The sequence below is a fragment of the Mustelus asterias genome, chromosome 15, assembly GCF_964213995.1.
Source record: "Mustelus asterias chromosome 15, sMusAst1.hap1.1, whole genome shotgun sequence".
Classification (NCBI taxonomy): domain Eukaryota; kingdom Metazoa; phylum Chordata; class Chondrichthyes; order Carcharhiniformes; family Triakidae; genus Mustelus; species Mustelus asterias.
The window spans coordinates 4,640,666-4,656,949 of record NC_135815.1 but is presented as its reverse complement, the minus strand read 5'-3'; the positions used below and the strand labels follow the sequence as shown (position 1 = coordinate 4,656,949).

At 43.9% G+C, this 16,284-nt stretch overlaps 1 protein-coding gene across 2 annotated transcripts in view; it reads right to left on the bottom strand.

Moving 5' to 3' along the window:
* Window positions 1–16,284, bottom strand: part of LOC144504285 (collagen alpha-1(XII) chain-like) — a 284,762-nt gene that overhangs the window by 208,098 nt on the left and 60,380 nt on the right. For both annotated transcript variants that reach the window (XM_078229390.1, XM_078229389.1), the window contains exon 13: window positions 321–590. In XM_078229390.1, coding sequence (XP_078085516.1) covers window positions 321–590 — 270 coding nt within the window. The remainder of the gene's footprint in view (window positions 1–320; window positions 591–16,284) is intronic.

The following is a 16,284-nucleotide window of genomic DNA, read 5'->3' as shown; positions in this document are numbered from 1 at the left end:
ATCAGATGTCATTGCAAAATCACCAAATTTGGGCCTGAAAGTTATTGGAGAATAACCAGTGTCTGTTAGACAGGACAGCAGAAAAGAGGTCAACACGTCAGGACTGGGAAGGATGTCAGTGACAGAAAAGAAAACAGGATAATCTTTTCTCATTGCTTTCAAAATTCAAGACCCTGATGGTTTATTGCATAATGGGCTTAGGGATTCTACCTTTAAAAATATTATTACACATCAGTACAAAAAGCACTGCAATTTGACCCGGTTTACACTCTTTATGCTATAAAATGGAAGGATTTTGGTCTTTATAAGGTTTACTGTACCATCAGTAGTTTCCTGTCCCTCAAGAGGATCTCCTTTGCCACTGCCATATGAGGCAAAGACCATGATTTTGTATTTGGTTTCTGGTCGCAGATACTCCAATGTCGTTGCTGTGCTGTACCCAGGGACCGACTTTTCTCCACTATCATCGTCATAGAGAGATTTCCAGGTGACACGGTAGTTGTATACATTGCCTGGAGCTGAGGTCCAAGAAGCATCGATTGTGGTTGGCGTGACATTTTCTGTCACAAGGTCACGAGCTGAACCAATTACTGGGAAATAAATAGGTTGGTGAAAAGTGAGTTTCAGGTCAATAATTTTTGGATTAGGTCACAATGCTACAAAATCAGCTGTGGCAATCCTTTCACTAGTTAATAGGAGATGGGAAGAAGCTGTTTACACAAGGATAGCAACTAGAGGAGACAGATTTATGATGGTTTGTAGAAGAGTCAGGGGAGGTGAGAATTTCCTTTTCTACTCAGCGCGTTATGATCTGGAATGTTCTAGCTGAAAGAGTGATGAAAGCTGAAATGATCTTGCTCATACAAACTGCCTGTGAGCATTTGGTTGTGTTTTGACAGAATAATTATTTGGTCCAGAAGGGGGTTTTTTTATTGTGTGAGAAGTAAGGCATTTTTTTCCCTGAAGGTAGCAGTTGGATCATGCTTATATCTGTGTGAGTAAAGGAGCAAGAAGAAAACATGGAACAGAAAAGGGTTTTGTGGTCCAATAGTCTTGTTGCTTCCATATAGTTGATTCTATCATGGATTCTACCCAACTCGTTTAATCTCTGAGAAGAGCTTCTGCAATCTTCCCTACTAGCGCCAAGCAGCACTGAAAGATGCTGAGGCAATTTTATATGCTACATTACTCATTCCTCTCTGGTTGCCTTGTTTGTCTGCATGATTTCAACATTCCCAACAGCTCAGGACCTTCCAATTTCTCCCATCCAAATGTAATTATCCTTAAATGTGCACTAATCCCACTAACCAGTCCAAAGATGTGCAGGTTAGTTAGGTGCAGTGACCATGCTAAATCACCCCTTAGTGTCCCAGGATGCATATGTTAGAGGGATTAGTTGGGTTACAGGGATAGGGTTAGTACTGCTGCTTCATAGCTCCAGGGACCTGGGTTCGCTTCCCGGCTTGGGTCACTGTCTGTGTGGAGTTTGCACATTCTCCTCGTGTCTGCGTGGGTTTCCTCCGGGTGCTCCGGTTTCCTCCCCCAGTCCAAAGATGTGCGGGTTAGGTTGATTGGCCCGTGCTAAAATTGCCCCTTAGTGTCCTGAGATAGGTAGGAAATTAGGGATTAGCAGTTAAATGTGTAGGGATATGGGGGTAGGGCCTGGGTGGGATTGTGGTCGGTGCAGACTCGATGGGCCAAATGGCCTCTTTCTGCACTGTAGGGTTTCTATGATTTCTGTGATTCGAGGTGGGATTGTTGTCGGTTCAGACTCGATAGGCCAAATAGCTTCCTTCTGCACTGTAGGGATTCTATGATTCATCTGGCTCCTTCTTCTTAAACATTTTTGACATAAAGTGTGTTTATGTTTGTGTATGGGGGAGGGGGGCGATGAAATTTGGACTTATGTCAGCTTCTTTTACGATACTCCTCATCCAGTGGCTGTGGAGCAATATGAAACAGGCTAACAATTTCCACTCCTGTTATTAGAATATTGCCCAAAGTCCTGATCTACCCTGTGTACATTGATGTGAGCATCCACATGTGCAGGTTATCTGGTTCAGCTGGTTCCATTCCTGCCTCTGGTTTGATAGTCCCACTCCAGAGAATCAGGAGTATATTCTAGGCTGTTGCTCCTGTGTGATACTGAAGGAGTGCCGTCTTAATTAAGATATTGTCATTGCGGTAAGGATAGGAATGGCGGAAGTGGTGTTTTCTTGGAAATGTCCCATCTAGCTGGTCAACAGACTTCATCATGCAAAGCAATAGGCGTGAACGGTATTGGGAAATGATTCATAAAACTATCAAATCTTACAGCACTGAAAGAGGCCATTTTGTGTATTTAATGGTTCTTTGCTATATCAATCCAAAACTAAACTTGGAGCTCGGTTACGTTCTTCTGCTTTGAATACTTATCCCATTTAAAATGGACTTGAACTCAACTAATCCCTGTGGAAAAGCATTCAGCTCAATAACAAAATCGCAGAAAAGCACCTTCCAGGAAAAATAGAAAGATATCTGCCCTGTACAATAAGATGTTTAGTTCCTTCCACAGTTATACTCATTGGGGCTTTTTGAAACAGTCTATTTGGCAGTTCCCCCTTCCTGTACTGTCCTTATATCACCTAGTGCTGGTTGCTTTTTTATTTCACCCGCCAAAGAAACACAATCTTATTTTTGTTTATTATCGCATTCCCCATTTCCCAAACCTCACCCCCAGTGGTTCATCTCTCCATGCGCCATGTATCTCTCCATTGTTTGCAAGCAGCGAACTGTGAATATATATGAGGCATCTGTGCAGATGTTTTAGATAGTCTCAGTGGGCCCCAGATGTAGGAGCCAATTTAATATAACATCCAGATGGCAATCAACATATATTTTAAACAGAGAGTGCCTGAAGTCCCACAATGCAACAGTCTCCCTGCAGTTCCGAAGCGAGAGGTCTCACTATGTTACCTTTGACTATTAGACATCAGTAAGCTGCCTTTGAATCTGATTGAGCTTGGTGCAATGTTTCATACTTATTTTCTTTATGCACAATTCATGTTAAACTTAAAAGCTATTTCTGTCAATGCCAACCCTCAGCTTGAGCCAATAAAAGAGAAGTAAGCAAAAAAATAGTTATGGAAGGTAAGCTAATTATTTTTGAATAACATTCCAGGACTTTTTCTCAAATGGGTTTAGAGCCTGACTTTTGGGATTTATTTGACAAAAACACAGACATAACGGTTTTCTCCTTTTATTTTTGCATTGATCTAAACCTACTTGACCTCAGTTACTGAACAGAATTAATAGTTTATTTATTTGTGTTTAAAGAGGATATCTCATTACAGCAAGAAGACCGAAAATAATTCATCAAACAAATTCTGTTTGAAGAGACTACTGGCATACCGAACCTTCATAGAACACTGGCTATGCCTCAGGTATAAGAATGTGTCCACTTCTGGGCACACACTTTTAGGAAGGATCTCCAGGCCTTGGAGAGGGTGCAAAGGAGGTTTAGCATGGATGAGGGACTTCAGTTATATTTAGAGATGAATTGGCTTGTTCCCTGGAATTGTGGAGATTGGGAGGTGACCTAATGAGTGCCACGGTGCCACTGCTGCCTCACAGCGCCAGGGACTTAGGTTCGATTCCAGGCTTGGGTCAGTTTGCACATTCTCCCCGTGTCTGTGTGGGTTTCCTCCAGGTGCTCCAGCTTCCTCCCACAGTCCGAAGATGTGCGGGTTAGGTGAATTGGTCATGCTAAATTGCTCCTTACTGTCAGGGGGACTAGCTAGGGTAAATGCATGGGATTATGGGGATAGGGTCTGGGATTGTGGTTGGTACAGACACAATGGGCTAAATGGCTTCCTTCTGAACTGTAGGATTCTATGATTCTAACTGTGATCACTCAAGATACCATTCAGAATTGTTCCCCTTTGAGCAGAGAAGATTAAGGGAAGAATTAACAGAGATTCTAAAAAGTTTAGGTAGAGCAAATAAGCAATAAACTTTTCAACTCGTAAAATTGTTTGTAACCAGAGAATAGAAATTTTGGGTGGGATTTTCCATCACTATCCCCCATCCCCGCGCCCAGTGTTTTCTCCAGCACCGGAGGCAGCTTGCCATTGGCCGCAGCCGTCATCTCCCGCTACTGCTGGGGTACCCGCTGCTGGGGGCTGCCCGCTGCTGGACCAGAAGACTTCACCAGCTGGAAAGGTCAGAAAATCCCGCCCTTAAAATAATTAGCATCAAAGCCAACAGAGATGAGAATACAATGCCCAGAAGGGGCTGGACCTTTCAAAGGGAAACTGGATAAATACTGGAAAAGAAAAAAAATTACAACAATTTGGGGAAAGACCAAAAGAGGGGGAATAATTGAACAGGTCGAAGAAACTTAGCCATACCCTGAGTGGAGCGAGCCATCAATTATTTTTCTCATGGCATTCCTATGGGATCATGGGGAATTCTACCATTTGGTATAAGGGTGAACTGTGGCAATGAGAACAATCCAACACTTTAATCCCTGGTTTTATGTAGCTGGTCTCAGCCAGCGAAGTAGAAACTGCTGGAACTGAGCAGGGGATGATTTGAAAAATAATCAGCTTTCCAGCTAGGAAAGTTCACACTGGCTAAAAGGTGATAACTCATCAGTGATGCTCCAACCATTGTTTATGACTCTCAAATACTGATTTTAACCTGACCTCCCCAGCCTTATGATGGCGTGGGGAGATTTGGAATCGGACACCCAGTGGTGTCAAGAGAATATGAGATCAGGGAAGTGAGATAAACAAAGATTGATGCACAGGAGACAAAACCTTAAATAGAATACTCTCAAAAACCGAGCAAAACCAAGACAGGATCCCAACACCCAGCTCCCAGCTGATACATGATCCATCAGGGATGTGTTAACTTGCTCCTTTTACATCCTGCAACTCATTGTCCAGTCATAAGAAGTGATTTTGAGAAAAGCCATCTGCTAGGAAGATTAGTCTGCACTTTCACAGAATTTGAGTACTTATGGTGAAATATTTTGTCTGCTGCGTTCACTAAAGTTCCCGAGGCACTTTCCAGAGTTTTGATGGACTCTGCTGCAAAGCCCACTTAGTTTCCACACTTAAGGCGCATGCTATCAACTGACAAATCCTGGCCATGACAGTACACAGTAACTGCAAACCACATACCATTCTGACAAGACCAGAAGATATTTATTGTTTTAACTTCAGAAGATTTATATAGTCCATGGAAAAGTGGCAAACGCACAAGGATAACAGTTTTGTTTGCCCAGTTTGCATGAAAATTTAAATTTGCGCTCATTTTTTTTCATAGAATCATAGAATCCCTACAGTGCAGAAAGAGGCCATTTGGTCCATCAGGTCTGCGCCAACCACTATCCCACCCAGACCCTATCCCCATAACGCCTCTTATTTACCCTGCTAATCTCGCTGACAGCAAGGGGCAATTTACCATGGCCAATCAACCTATCCCGCACATCTTTGGAGTGTGGGAGGAAACCTGAGCACCCGGAGGAAACCCCCGGAGGAAATCCACAGGGAGAACGTGCAAACTCCACACAGACAGTGACCCAAGGCCAGAATTGAACTCGGGTCCCTGGCGTTGTGAGGCAACAGTGCTAACTGTGTCACCGTGCTGGTCAGCGTTTCTTTTGACCCCAACTTCCGTCTGACTGAGAAGCCACGATTGCCATGTAGCAGTGCAGAGGAACATGCATCCACACCATCAATAAATCCAGCGGACTGCATAGAATCTCGCTTCCGCTCTCTTCAGCCAGTGTCAGAAATTTGATGGCCAAAAACTGATTACATTATTTGAAAGGGAAAACAATGGTCAGTTGTTGCCTAAAATGGTGTCGGCTATGACTCATTTGGAAGCACACGTGCTTTGGAGTGAGGCAGTACATTCCAGATCACTCTCTATGCAATAAACAAATCCTCCTCATCTCCCCTTATATTAAATCTGTACGTCTGGTCACTGACTCTCCTACTAGCGTAAACAGTTTCTACTTATCCAAGTTATTTAAACACTTCATAATTTTGAACACAAATCTCCACCTAACTTTAAGGAGCCTGAATCTTGAGTGATTAGTGGTAGACTGATGGCGGAAATACAGCCAAATGTATTCAACCTTTCCTTATATAATTTAACCCTCGAAGCCAGGTTCCTGTGTGTTGAACTAGGTTGGTTCATTGTCAGGTGAGAGAGGGTGACAGTGACAGGAATTCATAGAGAGACAGATAGAAAGTGAATGAGAGAACAGGAAAGAGATAGAGAAAAAGAAACAAAAAGAATGATCTCATTGCCCAGAAAGTAAAATGAAGAAATGCTTTTTATTCATTATTCTTAGGAATGGGTATCACTGGCAAGGTCTGCTGCATTTTGTCCACCGGAAATTGCCTTAGATTAGGTGGTGGTGAGTCACTCCTTGAACTGCTGTAGTCCATGCAGTGTAGGTACACCTGGAGTGTTGTTAGGGAGGGAGTTCCAGGTTTTGATCCAGTGAAGGATATATTTCCAAGCCAGGATGGTGTGCGGCTTGGAGGGAACTTTCAGGTGGTTGTGTTCCCATGTGTCTGCTGCCCTTGTCCTTCTAGACGGTAGCGGCCTTAGGTGCTGTTCGGTGTCATTGAAGGAGCCTTGCTGAATTGCTGATAACTCAGGTGATGACCTGTGACAGTATAGCAAATCTCTGGTTTTCCTCCCTAATCTTAAGTGTGTGAAACCCATTTATTCATCTTAAAAATTACTGATGAAAAAACTTCTAAATCTTAGTCCTGTACGCAACCAACTGAACTGTTTTGTGCTATTAAGCCAGTTATAGTGTAATTTTTTAAATTTGCTCAATTTTTCTACTTTTCTTTCATTCTTTGTATCTCATTCTGTGCTAAACACCATTTCTGACCCAGAATGCAAACCAGAAGACCTGAACCTAGCTTCTCCCAAAGCCAAGCAAAAGTCCTTCAGCCCATCAAATCCACTCTACCCAGAGTTCAAGTCTATTATTCCCTCAAGAACATCCTTGCCATACACTTTTGATTCCCTGCTTTGAATGAATACTATATTCCTTCATCGACTTCCTGTGAAAAAGCCCTACGGTATTGTGAAGTGGCTCTGCAATCCTTAATCCTGCTTCTCTGCAGGTATCAAGCAAGCTAAATTTAAAGCGATCAATCTTGATCATTTTTCTACATCTTCCCTAGCCTATGGGGAAATAAACTTCTCTAATCCCTCACCCTGCTTGGGGTTTGTGAATATTTGTACCTGTAATTACCATTTGTTTCCACCTCCACTATTCCTTCCAGTGGCAAGTACAGTATTTCAACTGTATGAGTGGACCCTGGAATGCCTCCATCACCAGACACTCCCACCCCGACTGTAGCACTACCACTAAAATTGAGAATTGCCTTTAAATTGGAACCATAGTATTAATGTCCCACCATATTGGGACAGCATGTTGTGAGTCCTTATTGAGATGTATAGGCTTCTCGGGGGCTTGACAGGATAGATGCTGAGAGGTTGTTTCCCCTTGTGGGAGAATCTAGGACCAGAAGGCACAAGCACAGAGTGAGGAATCGTCCATTTAAGACGGAGGTCAGGAGGACTTTCTTCTCTCAGAGGGTGTGAATCTGTAGAATTCTTTGCCGCAGAGAGCTGTAGGGGCTGGGTCATTAAGTATGTTCAAGGCTGAGATGGACAGGTCAGTAAGGGAATCAAGGGTTACGGGGATAAGGCAGGAAAGTGGAGTTGAGGATTATCAGATCAGTCTTGATCTCATTGAAAGATGGAGAAGACTCAGTGGGCTGAATGGCCTACTTCAGCTCCTACATCTTATGATTTTATATTTGGACAACATGTTGCGAGTCTCCACATTCCATATCATTTTGTTTTTAATCATTATTTTTTAAGTTTATTTTTGGTATATGAATGTTGAGACTAGTATTTATCATCAATATCTAGTTACCCTGAACCAAACAGCTTGCTAGTCATTTCAGAAAGCAGTGAAGAGTCAACTGCATCAGTGTGGGACTGGAGATCCATGTCATCTAGATTAGGAAAGGACTTTGGTGAACCAGTTGGGCCATTTTTACTGATGGCGGATTTATTTATTTTTAAATAAATTAAATTCAACCTCTCTAAGTGCCATGGTGCGATCTGAAGTCACAATCGCTGGATTATTAGTCCAGGTCTGTAGAAGCTAGTTCAGTAATATAACCACTGCATGACTGTATCAGGTTGTGATTACAGCAGCAAAATGAAAATCAGGCCCATGCATCGTTCAAGGCCAAAACATTCAGCCACCCCTGTTATGAATTTGCAAGACAGTCTGCGAAGAAACCGCATCAATTGTTATATTTAACTTATCCAAAGTTTATCGAATGCTTACAACAAAGCTGTTAAAACGGGGAATGATATCATGACCATTAGTCAAGAGGGAAAAATGTAAAACCCATTCCATTTTCCACGCTGGCCCTTGTTATTTAGTGATCTTTCCATAATTTGCAGAGTCTTGCCGAGACCCCGAGAGACTGTACACTGGAGTCGCTGCAGCTCCTCATAGTTCTGGTTTCACCAGCTGCAATGAGAAGGATGACTCTCGATCCCGATCTCTTCATTCGGCAGTACTTTGCCAAAACAAACCCTTGTAGAATCAACTCTTCTTGATTCAATTTTAATCTTGAAACAATGCAGACAGTGCTTTCCTCAGTTCAGGGTCAAGGCTTTCACTGCCCCTGCCCCCACCCCCTCATATCCCCATCTCCTTGCTTCTCTCTGTGGGATGATTTCACGCAATTTAATTCTTCTGAACAATTTACTCTGTATAACCGAGTTCTTTTATAAAGAATCTAATTTTTCTCCCTTTCTCTCCCACTTGTGCTGACAGTTACTGAGGTTTCCTTTAAAATACACCCTCTGGGACTTCAGCCAAATTACCATATGTCCAAGTTGTCAAGTTCAAGTTCAGATATTAGGTTTTAGCACAATATTTATTTTCCGTCCTTTATTCATTCTGGGGCTGTCCATTTGCTGGCAGTTATTGCCTATTTGTAGTTGTTGGTTTGATGCAACTGAAGTGGACTTGCTAAGTCATTTCAGAGGGTAGTTAAGAGCTGTCAATCTGTCGTTATATCTGGAGTAGACCAGGTAAGGGGTCTTGTCCTAATGGACATTGGCGAACCAGATGGGTTTTTAAACAGCCATTCGACAGCTTCATGGTCACTTTTACTGGTGCTAGCTCTTTATTTCCAAGGTTTTTTTTAAAACTGAAGTCAAGTTATCAAACTGCTATTGTAGGACTTGAAGAGACAACTGTTCTGTACATTAGGACTTCTATATTACTGAAAAGAGAGCTATGTTGTTGAAACTTTTCATCTTGCACTCATCAGGACAAGAATGCAAAATCTCCAATGATCACAACAATTTACACTCTGAGGAAATAAGTGCTGGTTGGTTGACAAGTCGAGTCTGCAGAAAGCAACAGGGAATTATAGGCTCCCCAAACTCTTGGATAATTCAAAAAAGGCACAAGACTTGAACATATTCCTTTTGTTTGCAGAGAATGGGTCCTTATGTAAGAATGTATGTCACTTCGGGCAAATGCAAATGAGCCAAGTTATGAGCTCAATGACTATTTTAAATTGGTTGTTCGTGTAGCTTATTAGCACACTCAGGATTGTTCAACATGCTGCCCAATTCATAAGAACTCTAAAATTGAGGTGTTGCTGGACTGGAAGCCAATGTAGGTCAGTGAGCAAAGGGTTCTAGTAAATGATGACTGAGGAAGATTGAAATTGGACTGTATGGTAATATAATATAATGCAGGTACAGGACCTAGACTGCATCAGCAACACAGTCGCTAGAGAAATTCAGATCAGCAATGCCTCCACCGCTTCTTCTGAATTCAATGGGAGGAATATTGAACAAATGCTTGTGTCCTTTGTGAAGCTTGCTGAACAAGAATTCAGGCAAAAACAAAATACTGCAGATGCTGGAATCTGAAACCAAAACAGAAAATGCTGGCAAATCTCAGCAGGTCTGACAGCATCTGTGAGGGGAGAATAGAGCCGACGTTTTGAGTCTAGATGACCCTTCGTCAGAGCTCTGGGGAAGGGTCATCTCGACTCGAAACATTGGAAGAATTCAGGCAAAACACCTGCAATATCAATTTCAATGGTCTGAACAAGGGATGTCCAAGATGGCGTCGGAGCGAGGGGACTTCTTGCAAGCTGTGCCCAGCATACCTTTAATTCTACCTTTTACTCTCATTCTATACTTCTAAAACTCTGTTCTAACTCAGGAACAATGCTTTAACCACCCCCCAGCTATGACTGTAACACTACATTCTGCACCCTCTCCTTTCCTTCTCTATGTACGGTATGCTTTGGCTGTATTGCACACAAGAAACAGTATTTTTCACTGTATACTAATACATGTGATTATAATAAATCAAATCAAGTCAAATCAAATCAAATCAAATGGTGTCCAAGGCGTGGAACAATATCTTTCTGGCCAGGTCCTATTTTCTCAACCCTCAAATGCCAACATTCCAGGGGAGGACAAAGGAAATGTTTCAAAGCTCTCCTTGAAGCTCAACAGAATTGACATTAATGGCTGGGAGGAGACTACTACTTCCCATTTAGAATGGTGAAAACTGCCACATATGCAAATGGCGATGTAGGCGTAAAATATTGCGAGACCCAGGCAATGAGAATCTTGCCGGCGTGATCTCATTTTCTAATTCTTCCCCCCACCGCCCAGTGACATATCAGGAAGGTCAGGGATCAAATTTCAATACCTTTAAATATTATGAAAGGGCTTCCCCGCCTTATCATCCCCCCACATCTCAAATTCCCACCTTGCCAACATCACGTTGGCAAAATTTACAACTGGCTTTGAAAAAATGGGAACCAGGCAAAGGGAGTCCTTGGAGCACACAGGTAAGTATAATCCCTGGGGGGATTACCTGTTGATGGAAGCCCTGGTGCATGTGGGGAAAGCCCCCTGCCCCCTGTCTGTAGGGAGGGGGTCCCTGGAAAGGGGGTTACTCCCTTGTGCATGTGGGGGGGGGGGGTTTCCCCCATGACCGTGGACAGGGGAGTCCCCTGTGTCCTGGGGGAATGGGTTCCTTTTGTGCGTGTCGGGGGGGGGGGGGGGTTCATGTGCCTTTCACACCTCCAGATTTTTTTCTGCACAGAATGCTGGACTATCTGGCAAGAAAAGCTGACTGCAGCCTGTGAGCTGCACGCTGAGTTTCTCGTCACAGCCAGCAGACAATGGAAAATTCCACCCAACGTGCCCATCAAGCTGCATCACAAAATCTTAATCATGAAACAGAACAGCAGCAGGTAAAGAAGGAAAAACAAGCAAATCCTGCATTCGAAGTCCCACTACCTCATGGAACATCCAGCCTGCCCCATGTAGTCAATGATCTGTGGGTCAAGAATCAACCTGTTCAGTCACATGAAGACCCATGGCAGAAGTTTGTGACCCTGGGTAGACATCATTTTCAAATTGAGGGACAGGCGACCACATAGAAAAGACTTGGCAGAGACAAAGAACAAACAAAGAGAACAAAGAACAGTACAGCACAGGAAACAGGCCCTTCGGCCCTCCAAGCCTGTGCCGCTCCTTGGTCCAACTAGACCAATCGTTTGTATCCCTCCATTCCCAGGCTGCTCATGTGACTATCCAGGTAAGTCTTAAACGATGTCAGCGTGCCTGCCTCCACCACCCTACTTGGCAGCGCATTCCAGGCCCCCACCACCCTCTGTGTAAAAAACATCCCTCTAATATCTGAGTTATACTTCGCCCCTCTCACCTTGAGCCCGTGACCCCTCGTGAACGTCACTTCTGATCTGGGAAAAAGCTTCCCACCGTTCACCCTATCTATCTCCTTCATAATCTTGTACACCTCTATTAGATCTCCCCTCATTCTCCGTCTTTCCAAGGAGAACAAGCCCAGTTTACCCAATCTCTCCTCATAGCTAAGACCCTCCATACCAGGCAACATCCTGCTAAACCTTCTCTGCACTCTCTCTAACGCCTCCACGTCCTTCTGGTAGTGCGGCGACCAGAACAGGACGCAGTACTCCAAATGTGGCCTAACCAGCGTTCTATACAGCTGCATCATCAGACTCCAGCTTTTATACTCTATACCCCGTCCTATAAAGGCAAGCATACCATATGCCTTCTTCACCACCTTCTCCACCTGTGTTGCCACCTTCAAGGATTTGTGGACTTGCACACCTAGGTCCCTCTGTGTTTCTATACTCCTGATGACTCTGCCATTTATTGTATAACTCCTCTCTACATTATTTCTTCCAAAATGCATCACTTCGCATTTATCCGGATTAAACTCCATCTGCCACCTCTCCGCCCAATTTTCCAGCCCATCTATATCCTGCTGTATTGCCCGACAATGCTCTTCGCTATCCGCAAGTCCAGCCACCTTCGTGTCATCCGCAAACTTGCTGATTACACCAGTTACACCTTCTTCCAAATCATTTATATGTATCACAAATAGCAGAGGTCCCAGTACAGAGCCCTGCGGAACACCACTGGTCACAGACCTCCAGCCGGAAAAAGACCCTTCGACCACTACCCTCTGTCTCCTATGGCCAAGCCAGTTCTCCACCCATCTAGCCACTTCTCCTTGTATCCCATGAGCCTTAACCTTCTTAACCAACCTGCCATGTGGGACTTGTCAAATGCCTTACTGAAATCCATATAGACGACATCCACGGCCCTTCCTTCATCAACCGTTTTTGTCACTTCCTCAAAAAACTCCACCAAATTTGTAAGGCACGACCTCCCTCTTACAAAACCATGCTGTCTGTCACTAATGAGATTGTTCCGTTCTAAATGCACATACATCCTGTCTCTAAGAATCCTCTCCAACAACTTCCCTACCACGGACGTCAAGCTCACCGGCCTATAATTTCCTGGGTTATCCCTGCTACCCTTCTTAAACAATGGGACCACATTCGCTATCCTCAAATCCTCAGGGACCTCACCCGTGTCCAAAGAAGCGACAAAGATTTCCGTCAGAGGCCCAGCAATTTCATCTCTCGTCTCCCTGAGCAGTCGAGGATAGATGCCATCAGGCCCTGGGGCTTTGTCAGTTTTAATGTTCCCTAAAAAACCTTCCTCTCTTGTAATAGACCAAAAACTAGGCTTCATCGATACCAGAGTCATGAATAAATCCAATAGGGAATTCAGGAAAAATTGATTATAATGTGGAACTCATTTCATTTACAGTGATTGAGGCGAATAGGATGAATGAAATTAAGGGGAAGCTGGATAAACATATGGGCTAGGATTTTACAGCCCCTCCTGTCTGGTGGGATATAATGGTACTGTCCAAGCAAATGGCAATTTAAATGGCACGCTGCATTGGCGGGCAGCACAAATCATGGCAAGGCTGTAAAATACGAGCTCTGAGGAAGAAAGGAACTGAAGAAAATGTTGATAAGAGTTGAAGAGGGCTGGCCGGCAGCTCAAGTGGAGCATAAGCACAGACCAATTGAGTTGAATGGGCTGCTTCTGTTCTGTACATTTTACTTAACTCTAAGTGATGTGTGGCATGTGCAGTTACATGACTTGTGATATAATGCCAGCTGCTTATGACTCCCTCTCCAACTGCTAACGTATTGTTAAAGCTCTCAGACTGCAATCTATCTTTTGTTTCATTTAACAGCTGCTTGCGAGGAAATTCTCAGCACAGGACTCATTTCATTCTCAAAAGATGCCGTGAAAATACCGTTCTGTTCTAATTTTGCCTTCAGCCTCAGTCTTGTGTCTTGCAGCCTGATCCACAGGGGCCTTGCCTCACTTTTATGATGTTTTTGCTTCCAAGATTCATACACACAAGCTCATTCACACACAATCCTGCATGCACGCGTGTACACACACGCACGTGTGATCTTATAGAGGTCTATAAAATAATGAGGGGCATAGATCAGCTGGATAGTCAATATCTTTTTCCAAAGGTAGGGGAGTCTCAAACTAGAAGGCATAGGTTTAAGGTGAGAGGAGAGAGATACAAAAGGGTCCAGAGGGGCAATTGTTTCACACAGAGGGTGGTGAGTGTCTGAAACAAGCTGGGGCGACATGGTGGCACAGTGGTTAGCACTGCTGCCTCACAGTGCCAGGGACCCATGTTCGACTTCTGGCTTGGGTCACTGTCTGTGTGGGGTTTGCATGTTCTCCCCGTGTCTGCGTGGGTTTCCTCTGGGCGCTTCCAGTTTCTTCCCACAGTCTGAAAGACGTGTTGGTTAGGTGCAGTGACCCGAACAGGTGCCAGTGTGTGGCGACTAGGGGAATTTCACAGTAACTTCATTGCAGTGTTAATGTAAGCCCACTTGTGACTAATAAATAAACTTTTAAAACAAAGCTGCCAGGGGTAGTAGTAGAGGCGGGTACAACTTTGTCTTTTAAAAAGCATTTAGACAGTTACATAGGTAAGATGGGTATAGAGGGATATGGGCCAAATGCAGGCAATTGGGACTAGTTTAGGGGTTTTACAAAAAAGGGCGGCATGGACAAGTTGGGCCGAAGGGCCTATTTCCATGCTGCACACCTCTGTAACGCTAAACCTCTATGACATGCACGAGCTCACACACAAATGCACATGCTTACATGTGCACACATGCATGCACAAGCTTGCACATGCATACACATAGATAAACACATATGCAAAAGTACATGCACAAAAACAAACTGCATACTCACGCACACAGAAACACAACACACATTTCACATTTTAATGGAGTCACCCCAGGACTCTGGGTAGATATTGCAGGCAAATCTTTTAGAAAGCTTTAGCAAGTGACTGCCATAATGGTTTAAATTTTAGTGCATGGTAATTTATGAAAGCACTCAGTGGAGTTTTTCTTGAAGATTACCATTTTCTTTTGCATCCTCTTTGGTGTCAATCTGGCTCAATATTTGCATTCTCTGAATTCATGATCATGGGATCAAATGCCACTTGAGGGCTTCAGTCAATAATTTATCCCGTAGTAAGGGGCTGTTGTGCTCTTCAGATGTTGTTTGTGAGATGTCCCATCCAACTGTTCAGATAGAGGTATGGGATCTTTACCAAGTGCTCAGGCACTTTTCTTCAGGAGAGCAGGGGAGATTCCTCAGCCAGCATTCAACCTCCACCACCAGAAACATTCACTCCCTTCACCACCGATGCATAGTGGCAACAGTGTATACCATGTACAAGATATACTGCAGAAACTCACCAAGGCTCCTTAGGCAGCACCTTCTAAACCCATAGCCTCGACCAACTAGAAGGACAAGTGCAGCAGATACATGGGAACACCACTACCTGGAACTTTCCCTCCAAGTCACTCACTGTCCTGACTTGAAAATATATTGCCATTTTTCACTGTTGCTGGGTCAAAGTTCTGGAACTGCTTCCCTAGCAGCACTGTGGACGTACCTGCACCACATGCATTGCAGTGGTTCAAGAAGGAAGCTTACCACCACCTTATCAGCATGGTGGCACATTTGTTAGCACTACTACCTCAATGCCAGGGACTGGGGTTCGATTCTGGCCTGTGGAGTTTGCACATTCACTCCGTGTCTGCATGTGTGTCCTCCGGGTGCTCTGGTTTCCTCCCACAGCCAAAACGATGTGCAGTTTAGGTGGATTGGCCATGCTAAATTGCCCCTTAGTTTCCAACGATGTGTAGGTTAGGTGGATTAGCCATGGGAAATGCGCTGGGTTACGGGGATAGGATGCGGTGATTGGGCCTAGGTAAAATGCTCTTTCAGAGACTTGGTGCAGACTGAATGGGCTGATTGGCCTCCTTCTGCACTGTCGGGATTCTCTGGTCGTTGAGGGCAATTAGGTATGGGCAATAAAATATTGCCCTTGGCAGCCATGCCCACGTCCCCCCCATGAACGAATTTAAGAAATTTAATCGGCTGTGAAGCACTAAGGAATGTCTTAAGGATTTGAAAGAAACTAACGAAAAAGAGAGATTTGCATTTATCTTGCTTTTCAGGACTGCTGTGCATCTCAAAGTGCTTTAGAAGTACTTTTGGAAGTGTAGTCACTCGTGTATTGTAGAATACACAGCAGCCAATTTACACACAGCAAGCCCCCACAAACAACAATGTGACAATGTCTAGATGATGTGTTTTGTGATGTTCAATGAAGAATAAATATTGGGTCAGGACACAAGGGACAATTCCTTTGCTGTTCTTCAAAATAGTGCCACAGGATCTTTTACACCCATCTGAGAGAGTAGACAAGTCCTTGGATTAATGCCTCATCCA